At 41.9% G+C, this 11611-nt stretch overlaps 1 protein-coding gene across 1 annotated transcript in view; it reads right to left on the bottom strand.

The window, feature by feature from the left end:
• LOC112075689 (cytochrome b5 reductase 4-like) overlaps positions 1 to 9920 on the bottom strand; it is a 19059-nt gene extending 9139 nt beyond the window's left edge. Inside the window, exons 1-9 of the mRNA XM_070441024.1 lie at positions 9830 to 9920; positions 9458 to 9577; positions 9012 to 9165; positions 5042 to 5142; positions 4778 to 4862; positions 4644 to 4682; positions 4385 to 4511; positions 4197 to 4254; positions 3936 to 4029 (exon numbers count right to left, since the gene is read on the bottom strand). Coding sequence (XP_070297125.1) covers positions 3936 to 4029; positions 4197 to 4254; positions 4385 to 4511; positions 4644 to 4682; positions 4778 to 4862; positions 5042 to 5142; positions 9012 to 9165; positions 9458 to 9541 — 742 coding nt within the window. The 5' untranslated portion in view covers positions 9542 to 9577; positions 9830 to 9920. The remainder of the gene's footprint in view (positions 1 to 3935; positions 4030 to 4196; positions 4255 to 4384; positions 4512 to 4643; positions 4683 to 4777; positions 4863 to 5041; positions 5143 to 9011; positions 9166 to 9457; positions 9578 to 9829) is intronic.
• Positions 9921 to 11611: the final 1691 nt, after the last annotated feature.

The raw sequence follows: 11611 nt of genomic DNA, 5'->3' as shown, positions 1-11611 counted from the left end.
GAATGTGATGAAAGAAATAAAAGCTGAAATAAATCATTCTCTCTACTATTATTCTGACATTTCACATTCTTAAAATAAAGTGGTGACCCTAACTGTCCTAAGACAGGGAATTTTTACTAGGATAAAATGTCAGAAATTGTGAAAAACTGAGCTTAAATGTATTTGGCTAAGGTGTATGTAAACTTCTGACTTCAACTGTAAATGATCCTTCTAACTCGTCTGTGTGCGATTTTAAAGTAATCGGTTCAAGGACATATATCTGGTGAAATAGGATCAATTATTGGTACCATGGTCGTGTTCAGTTATTTTTTAATATAACCATGAATATTGATATCGCCATTTCCCCATTCGCTATAATGGGGGATCCTGTTTTCTGGAAACAATGCCTACAATATCACGGTTGGCCTTTAACTTGAAATCCTCAATGCGAGGTGGCAGTTGTTCTCCTCTGTAGCTACCATACAGCCCTCACCATACTGCGGCACCCACTCAGCAACAATGGTAGTTCATGCCATTTTTAGGATCTTTGCTGTGTGCCTCCATGTTCTCAGTGGTCAGTACATGGGACTTCCTTTCAGGGCTGGGCGATATGGCCAAAATATCATATCACATTTTTGACGGTATGAAGGTATTTTATGTTTTTTAATAATAAAAGTTCTAAATATGCTTTAAGAGTAGCGAGTGATCCTAGGGTGGCAACACAAATTATAAGGGATTTCAATGGGGCTTTCTCCATTCTGATTGTTTTATACTATTCTTTTGTTATAATTTCCACACTGTGCCATGCAAGGCTGCATAATATGGTCAAAATGCACAATGCAGATAGCCCGGTTAGCCAACGTGCGGGAGCACTGGTTGGTCGGCCCAATTGAGGTAGTATGTACATTAATGTATTGTTAAAGTGACTATGCATATATGATAAACAGAGAGTAGCAGCAGCGTAAAAAGAGGGTTTGGGGCTGGGGGGGCACACAACGCAAATAGTCCGGGTAGCCATTTGATTACCTGTTCAGGAGTCTTATGGCTTGGGGGTAAAAACTGTTGAGAAGCCTTTTTGTCCTAGACTTGGCACTCCGGTACCGCTTGCCATGCGGTAGCAGAGAGAACAGTCTATGACTGGGGTGGCTGGGGTCTTGACAATTTTTAGGGCCTTCCTCTGACACCGCCTGGTGTAGAGGTCCTGGAAGGCAGGCAGCTTAGCCCCAGTGATGTACTGGGCCGTACGCACTACCCTCTGTAGTGCCTTGTGGTCAGAGGACAAGCAATTTATTTTTATTTTTTTATTTATCTGTTATTTTACCAGGTAAATTGACTGAGAACACAATCTCATTTACAGCAACGACCTGGGGAATAGTTACAGGGGAGAGGAGGGGGATGAATGAGCCAATTGTAAACTGGGGATTATTAGGTGACTGTGATGGTTTGAGGGCCAGATTGGGAATTTAGCCAGGACACCAGGATTAACACCCCTACTCTTACAATAAGTGTCATGGGATCTTTAATGACCTCAGTCAGGACACCCGTTTAACGTCCCATCCGAAAGACAGCACCCTACACAGGGCAGGGGCAATGGGGTATTGGGATATTTTTTTAGACCAGAGAAAAGAGTGCCTCCTACTAGCCCTCCAACACCACTTCCAGCAGCACCTGGTCTCCCATCCAGGGACTGACCAGGACCAACCCTGCTTAGCTTCAGAAGCAAGCCAGCAGTGGTATGCAGGGTGGTATGCTGCTGGCTCAGGTGGTATGCTGCTGGCCGAGCAATTGCCGTACCAGGCAGTGATGCAACCAGTCAGGATGCTCTCGATGTTGCAGCTGTGGAACCTTTGGAGGATCTCAGGACCCATGCCAAATCTTTTTCGTTTCCTGAGTTACCTGATGGGGGAACATGCTTTGTCATGTCCTCTTCACGAGAAACACTCTTTTCATGCCACTTCGATACATCTACGACCAGAAGTTACTTTTTCGCAGCAGGTTAGGAGAACTTACGCAGCAGATTAGGATAATTCATGCAGCAGGTTAGGAGACTGAGGTTAAGGTTAGGAAAAGGGTTAGGAAAAACACTCTCCTAACCTGCAAACCTAACCTGCAAAGAAAATCACATCTGGCCGTAGCTGTATCGAAGTGGCGTGAAAAGAGTGCGTCACAGTTGTTTTACCTAATGTAGCTAGCTAACATATTCATGCTTCACCTATTCATCTCTGAGTTAGAAGATACTGTTGCACAAACAACATGCTTATCTAGGCCTACACCAGCACTGGTACCTAGTGATGGGGAAACAAAGCTAATTCCAGTAAATGACTTCCTAGTACACTGCTTAGCGATTTCAACGCATGCCTTGGAGCTCCAGCATCAAACGTTATTTTTACTACTGGTACCAGGCTGTATAGCGTTTGCTCTGACTCTTAGTAAATTGAGCAAGCTAGATAACGTTTGCAATTAGCATTAGCGGTTAACACAATTTATTTTAGTCAAAGCTTGCTAAGAAAAGACAAAACTAGCAGACAGTAGTTTGCAGACAGTAAGATACACAAACTAATTGTGTAATTATAGAATGCTTGTGAAAAGCAGCATCGTTTTCACCAATATCTTGTTACATCCATCTGACCATGCAGACAGCAGAGTGAATGGCAAGAAAGTTCTCGTGACTCACGTGGTCGAGCAACTGCTCTCTCCTTGAGTGACAGGGGTCAGGGCTTGGTGTGGGAAGCGGTATGCATCAGGAGGAGAGGGAGAAAGATGACTCAAGTAGAAAACTACCAAAACTGACATTACACACGCCGGAGTTTCCAATTACATTTAACAAACCAAACATTGAAATATCGTTATAGAAGGTAAAGTAAAAATTCAAACCGTTCGTGCATCAATACCGGTATTTGGTAAAATATGGCATACCGCCCATCCCTACCTTATGTCCCACTTCTCATCAATGTGATGTTTCGTTGCAGTGATGATGKAAGACCGCCTGTTCATAGATGTCCAACAATGTATTTCGCTGCATCTGTGATAACATCTGCAAATCTGTGGACGCGACCAATAAACGTTGATTTGATGTTGTTAACGCAACGTATGAGGTGTTTGACTTTGAGAGCTCGCGTTTTGTACTTGCAGAGCAATCATTGTACAATTTCTCCATCTGGGCCATCACGGTTGTTCGATATGGCATCTTGTAGTCTGGTTCTAGATATGCCATTAGGGCATTGAAGCCGACATCCTCCACCATTGAAAATGGCTGCATATCAACTGCAATCATTTCTGTAATCAGAGCTGTAACTTTCTCACTCCGTCCCTTATCGCACTTCTTTCGTGTGAAGACTGAAGAGCCTGTCTAATGTCTGTTGTTGGGGGCCTGCGCTGCTGCTGCCAGCAACGGTCTGGGTGTCAAGGTGCCTCCCTTTCAGATTGCATTGCACCTGTACTGCCACTGTAGCTCAATTCTACCTCGCAAAGTTTGCGTTTCATCACCTTCTCATTTAACTTCTCAAAGTATTGCCATACAGGACTTCGCTGCTGTCACGTCCCTGTCATTTTCCCAACTGTTAACGTCGAAGTTCAGAGCGCTTTATATCCGTGGCAAATCATTTGAAAGATGCATATCTCCTCCTACTAACGTTACAGCATTGTTGCGTTAGGCATGTTCCCTTTATGATGATGATGATCGGGACCTGTTAGTGCTAGTTGTGATAACTGCACTGTGATTTACATTTTATGGGAGGAAATAAGAAAAATATATAATAGTAAACAGTTTTTCGGTTAACAATGCCAATTTGGTTTAAACGTTCACACCCCTAGTACAGGAAGGTTAGGGAGAAAGAGAGAGAGTATGGCTGTAATAGATGGATAAAAGAAAGGGGATTGAAAGAGGCGGCTATGACAACTCATGTCAGAAAACAGCTCCCTGGCATAGTGGACAGTCAAAGGAAGCTGCGACTTACGTTGACGCAGCATGTAGGACATTTTCCCCAGAAGAACTTCCACCCGTAGAACACCATCTTGCAGGTCAACTATGGTACAGCCAGAGCTGGGGAGCTGAGATAGGAGGGGGTAAAAGAGAGGAGAGAAAATAAGGGAGAAGAAGGAAAGAGGGGAGAGAAAAGAGGGGTGGGGGGGTGAGGTTAAAGAACAATTACTGCACGTTCTGGCTCACATTTCACTCAAATCTTGCCATTTAAAAATTGCAAAGTGGGGATGTTTACCTTCCGTTTAGTGTAAACCACAATATCGACTGTGACATCAGTTTGAAACCAGTCATACCTAAAAAAAAACAATGTACAGATACAGTATGTTCATTACCTTCTCACATCTATCTATCACACCTCACATCATCCAGTCTGTCACCATTCTCAATATCATARCAGTTGTTCTTGTTGTTTTGTGAGCGTACCTGGGCCGRGCGTCTTTGGGTTGGGTTGGTGGCRGGGCGGCTGAGGGTTGCAGTGATGAGGAGGGTGAGGGAGGGGTGAGGAAAGCAGGAGGGAGCATGGAGGTGGGCGGAGGAGGGGGGGCTAGACCTGAGGAGAGAGAGAGACAAGAGTAAGGACTCTGATTTCAGCCACACAGGATATAGAACACCCACACACAAACAGTACAGAACAATCACAGGGTTTTTAGTGCATTATTCTTATTGTTATTTTGTACATTACCATTTAAATGAGTGATGCTGTCCTTTATCACAGACTGAGCTGTAGAGACAAATTAGAAAGGGTCAAAAAACATCCTGCATGAAAGAGAGAATACGGTGCATTAAAGTCCTGGGAGAGAGGGATTGTTACTGTACCTTTGAGAGCAGTGCTGGCCTTCACAGCCATCCTCCCTACCAKACACTCCTTTAACATGGACTCATAGTTCACCCACCGGTGGACCTGCTCATATGGCCACAGATTCAGGGACAAAGGCAGACAGGGAGAAAGTGAGCAAGAGAGCTTAAACACGCACGGCATCATAACACACATTATGTGCGTTAATGTTTTGAACTTGTGTGTTTTAACATGTGAACTTCCAAGGTAGTCCTTTAACTCGGGAAAGTCCAATGAGAGCTGACCTGGTCAAAAAGGTCTGTTCCGTCTATCCCAGCTGCCTTCATCAGTTCCTCTTCTCCTCCAGGGTGGAAATCCATGTAGGGGCTCACATTATAAACCATGCCTGAGACACACACAATAAATAATAGTATTTATTCACAAAATACTCACAAAATTCACAATACATTTTTTATTGTGAATTGCTAAATAAGCAATTCACAATAAAACATGTATTAAATATCTGTATATTAGGGCTAACTCGTGTATGTGGGCCCACTCACACCGACAAATATAACAGTGAATTCAGCAAATACATTCAAAGAAATGGTTATGAATGGTTATGAATGATTAAACTATGATGGAACTATACACATTGTAATGTATGGTGTTGAGGGGGAGTTGAAAGCTGTGCACAGCCTCCAATGCTTTCTATAGAAATCCTTCTCAGAACATAAAGACACATGCCCTACTCAAAGATATTATCCCAACAAACACAACATTTTCCTCCCAACATAAGGACATGGCCACGCTGTAGCCAGGTGAGTTACTGACCCTGAAAACAGACACAGTCTCAAGGAAAACACTGTGTATGAGAGGAGAAGGTATGGACACCACAGGGAACCTTCATTTGTGTATATAATCGCCAATTACTGTCTTATAGCCTACTGATATTAAATTGGTTGGCTAATGCCTTCATCACACATCCCTATGGGAGTGCTGATCAACAAATCTGAAAACATGAATAACAATGAGACATGATGATAATGTTATCAGCATACGGTTGTGTAATTCCACATTTCTTCTCTACAACCTAATGCTGCTGCTGGGTGCTGTTATTTGTTGTTTTAAGGACTGGTTATCAAATAAGTCATAAAAAATGATTGCTGTATGCCAAGCATATGTGAGTGTATGAGTTTGGGTAAGAGAGAGAGGTATAGGGAGGGAAGAGAGAAAGAGAGGCATACAGCGGGAGGGAGGGCGCCCCTGTTCTGCTCTGAATCAGAAGAAGTGGACAGAGTCCTAGTCACTAAAGCCTGCATAATCTTCCTTCACAGCAAATTCAATTAAGCTTTATTACTCAATGTCCTTTGACAAATGAACCCACTCCATGACTACCAATGAGTGCATTTAATCTCAATGACGCACATGTGGAAATGAGAGGATGAAATGTGTTAGATTCCTTCCGAAAGTGATTCCTCACGAAACCCAGACAAAAAAAGACCATGATTTTGGGGGTTTTCACTCTATTTAATCCATATACAGTGCTTTCGGAAAGTATTCAGACCCCTTGACTTTTTCCACATTTTGTTACGTTACAGCCTTATTTTAAAATGGATTACATGTTTTTTTCCCTAATCAATCTACACACAATACCAGATAATTACAAAGCAAAAACAGGTTTGTAGAAATGTTTGCAAATGTATTACAAATACAAAACTGAAATATCACATTTACATAAGTATTCAGACCCTTTACTCAGTACTTTGTTGAAGCGCCTTGAGTCTTCTTTGGTATGACGCTACAAGCTTGGCACACCTGTATTTGGGGAGTTTCTCCCATTCTTCTCTGCAGGTTGGATTCTCAAGCTCTGTCAGGTTGGATGGGGAGCGCCGCTGCACAGCTATTTTCAGGTCTCTCCAGAGATGTTCGATAGAGTTCAAGTCCGGGCTCTGGCTGGGCTACTCAAGGACATTCAGAGACTTGTCCCGAAGCCATTCCTGCGTTGTCTTGGCTGTGTGCTTAGGGTCTTTGTCCTGTTGGAAGGTCAACCTTTGCCCCAGTCTGAAGTCCTGAGCGCTCTGGAGCAGGTTTTCCTCAAGGATCTCTCTTTGCTCCATTCATCTTTTCCTTGATCCTGACTAGTCTCCCAGTCCCTGCCGCTGAAAAACATCCCCACAGCATGATGCTGCCACCACCATGCTTCACCGTAGGGATGGTGTCAGGTTTCCTCCAGAACTCCAAAGAGTTCAATCTTGGTTTCATCAGACCAGAGAATCTTGTTTCTCATGGTCAGAGTCCTTTAGGTGCCTTTTGGCAAACACCAAGTGGCCTGTCATGTGCTTTTTACTGAGGAGTGGCTTCCGTCTGGCCACTCTACAATAATTGCCTGATTGGTGGAGTGCTGATGAGATGGTTGTCCTTCTGGAAGGTTCTCCCATCTCCACCGAGGAACTCTGGAGCTCTGTCAGAGTGACCATCAGGTTCTTGGTGAAGGAGGTGACCAAGGCCCTTCCCCCCCGATTGCTTAGTTTGGCCGGACGATCAGCTGTAGGTAGAGTCTTGGTGGTTCCAAACTTCTTCCGTTTAAGAATGATGGAGGCCACTGTGTTCTTGGGGACATTCAATGCAGCAGACTTTTTGCGGGTACCAATCCCCAGATCTGTGCCTCGACACAATCCTGTCTCGGAGTTCCACAGACAATTTCTTTCGACCTCATGGCTTGGTTTTGTCTCTGACATGCATTGTCAACTGTGGGACCTTATATAGACAGGTGTGTGCCTTTCCAAATCATGTCCAATCAATTGAATTTACCACAGGTTGACTCCAATCAAATTGTAGAAACATCTCAAGGATGATCAATGGAAACAGGATGCACCCGAGCTCAATTGTGAGCCTCATAGGAAAGGGTCTGAATACTTATTTAAATAATATATTTTTTATACATTTGCAAACATTTCTTCAAACCTATTTCACTGTCATTATGAGGCATTGTGTGTAGATTGATGAGGGGAAAAAACAATGTAATCCATTTTAGAATAAGGCTGTAACGTAACAAAATGCACTCTAATAGTCCTTTGGAGGAAGGATTGTTGACATAGACTTGACATTTGTATTTAAAACCATAATTGAGAAATGATTTATCAAGGTTGGCATATTATGACATTTTGTCCTAATTTAGGCCTCCTTTAAGATTAGTGGTTAATCTGTAGGTGCTACAAAACAAACATTGGTGTCATATGAAGCTATACTGCCTTCTCTGTAATATGAGTAGTATTTTTATTTCAATAACTTTTTCTTTACATTAACTTATGAATATTGAAAAATATAAACATGATATTGAAATTGGCAAATGTTTTAATATATGGTTGAACATAATATACTCTACAGGCTTAGCTAAGTTCAAGAGTGGGATCTCTGCTACAATTTTTAAGCATTAACAAAAGAGTGAATGTGAAAATTGATAAAAAATTGTGATTTGCAGGATGTGCAATGATACAAGTAAAAGGAGGGCTGTGATTGGTTACAATGCTGAACTATGGCAAAAACACATTTTTAAAGGGCCATAACTTTAAAACTAGCAGAGATCCCAGTCTGGAACTTTGATATGCCTGTAGAGTATATAATGTTCAACAATATATTGCATTTTTAAACACATTTTCTATATTCATGTTGTATGATTAAATAATAATTAATATAAGACATTTTTTTGTGAAATCAAAATACTACTCATATTACAGAGCAAGTGGTAAAGCTTCATATGAAACACATTTTTGCTTTGTATTGCAGCATCGACAGGTTAAACATTATTGGCTATTAAAGGAGGCCTGGGCAAGGCAAAATGTAATAAATATGCCACCTTTGATTAACTATTTCTCAATCATGCTTTTAGATACAAATATCAAATACAATCTTTCCTTGAAAGGACTATTCTATGGATTACATTTCGTAGAAATCCCCCAAATCATGGCATTTGTTTTGTCTGGGTTTCGTGAGGAATCACTCATTAGGACTATGGAAGGTGGAGAGAAGAATTGTGTACAGATAGTATGCGGCTACTGTGTGTGTGTATGTGTACTTTTCACATTTATTTTCCTGAACAATTTAAGTAATAACCCAGTTTCTCCAACTCTAGCCCCGGAGAGGCATTGAGCTCTTGATTAGTTAAATCTAGTGTGTTACTACTGGGCTTAAACAAAAACCTGCAAAACGCCAGGACCAGTGTTGTGTGTGTGTGTGTGTGTGTGTGTAAAGTATAGGGCTAGCTTGTGTAACCTCGTATGCAGGTCCAACAGTCGTCCCGTGTGCTGTGTTTTTGCAGCTCCTCCTCTGTGACGTCTATGAGTCTACCTCTCAGCCCTGTCAGGTCCCGGCCACTCTTAGCCACACGGATCCAGTCCATCAGACTGTGGCCAGGCTTCAATGCTACCTGAAACAACATGGAAGAATACCCCTCCCAGTCAGAAAAGGTGGTATCATGATAACACAGCCTTACACTTACACTTCAGTAAAGAGTAAAGTGGTGTGGCATGATGTCAATCAATTTAAGGTTGACTTTGTAGACAGAGTCTTCTAACTCAATATAAAATTGGACTACAGCACAGAACATTCACATAGTAGGACCACAATAGTCTAGCCCATTGATGGAACATCAACATTATGTATTATATAAAGGCATGACTCTCACACAACAATCATGTCGTCAACTACCGGTACAGTACCTTGTTCCTGCCGGACTGACCGGCTGGAGCAACACGCTGCTGAGAGCTGGCTGCAGGGAACGACTGGGATGGGACGTTCAGCATCGCGACTTCGAATGCAGGCCAAATTCTGAAGGAATCCTGTATAAGACGGGCCTTCGATTAACAGGACAATAAAGGACAAACTCTTGGGGTTGTGAACCACTGAGAAATTATGTTTCCGTTGTGTCACAAGAAACACATTTCCCTGAAGTGACACTAGTTGAGTAATTTAGCTGACTGGCTAGCACCCCGGAAAAGCAATTTCACAACAAAACGCCCAAATATGTCCATAATATCAGACATATGAAATAACCGGTGAGATGGATCTCGACCGAACAAAATGACACTTACAATTCATTGTTCGTACAAAAATATTTGACTATGTAAACAACACCTATTTGGCGTTGTCACTGTTAAAAACTACATTCCCGCGGTAGCTGCAGATGATGTCGCAATATGATGATGAAATGGTCAAACCACTTAAAGTAAAACTGTATCCAAAATACCTAGAGCGCCATCTAGTGTAAAGATAAATCTCAACAGTCGCCCTGATACAGTACAAAGCGCCCCGAAAAAATCAGAAGACGATGTAAATAAATGTAAAATAGGACTCATATTTATGTTTTTATAGCGTATTTTTTTGGCAATATAAATATGAGTATTTGGAAATGCTAAATGATAACTTAGAACACATAGCCTACCTGGTATGAAACCAGAGAAAAAAATTGTCACAATAGAAACATATTTCGCTCTTCCTCCATCTCTCTCCCTCCTCCTCCGAATCTTCGTTGGAGTGATTTAACATCCCAATATGTTAATAATTGCCATAGGCCTACAGTTATTTTCAGAAATTCAGAAATGTGATTATCCAATGTATCACATGGGCCTTGTACGTACAATGGCCTATTGCAAAACGATATAAAAAGACGGCTTGAGTTTATTTACATGACCAACCAGCGTCAGTGCAGGGATAGTTCTACGTGCCTACGTAATCAGTTTAAACAAATCTCACTAAAAGGATTCCTAGGTGGGAATAGTTTCATCTTGACACGCGACTTAAAAATCAAAGCCCAAAGTACATGGACTCTATTTCACCTGTATTTTAAACTCATTATTTAATAATGTATGTTATTTTTGGGGAATGGCTGAAACAGCTCCCTTTTTTCATTCACCACACACACAACCACAACACACAACACACAACCACACCAAACACACACACACACACACACCACACAACACAACACACCAACACACACACACACACACACAACACACGACCACAACAGTCTTGTCAGGTAACTTTGTGGGGACATACAATTCAGTCCAATCAAAATCCTATTTTCCCTAACCCTAACCCTAACCTAAACCTAACCCGTACTCTACTAACTAACCTAACCTAACTCTAACCCAAAACCTAAACTTTATAACCTAAACTAAGCCTAGCTCCTAACCCTAACCCTACAACTACCTAGCTCCTAACTTAATATTTAAACTTAATTCTAACCCTAACACTAATTCTAACCTTAACTAAAACCCCTAGAAATAGCATTTGACCTTGTGGGGACTAACAAATGTCCCAGTGGTCAACTTTTTGTTCGTTTACTATTTCTTGTAGGGACTTCTGGTCCCAGAAAGTTAAACCTTCAACACACACACACACACACCACACACCACAACCACAACAACAACCACTACACACACAACACACACACACAAAACCACACACACATGATTACACAAACCCACACACACACACACACACACACACACACACAGACTTACACAAACACACACACACACACATCCGGTAGATGCGTGAGAGAGCTGCTGAATGGTAACAGGCAGACTCGGCCAGGCCAACCGAAACCAGTTTCTCTCTCTCTCTCTCACACACACACACACAAACGCATGCACACACATGCAAGCTTGCTGTACCTTTTGTCAAGTTTTATATAGTTAATACACTTTAGTAAATAGTTAATAGACTTTTTTATACTTTTTTATTAGTGGAATGGTAGTTGGCTAATATTAAAAGTATGGCCATAGTAATCCAAAAGGTGGCAGTGCAACCATGAGCCTGAGTCTCTCTGCCGGTACACTGTTCTGTAAGGTGTTCTGTAGGTGGCAGTG

The sequence above is a fragment of the Salvelinus sp. IW2-2015 genome, unplaced genomic scaffold, assembly GCF_002910315.2.
Source record: "Salvelinus sp. IW2-2015 unplaced genomic scaffold, ASM291031v2 Un_scaffold3339, whole genome shotgun sequence".
Classification (NCBI taxonomy): domain Eukaryota; kingdom Metazoa; phylum Chordata; class Actinopteri; order Salmoniformes; family Salmonidae; genus Salvelinus; species Salvelinus sp. IW2-2015.
Note: the sequence above shows the minus strand (reverse complement) of the source record. Positions and strands in the feature narration are given on the sequence as shown.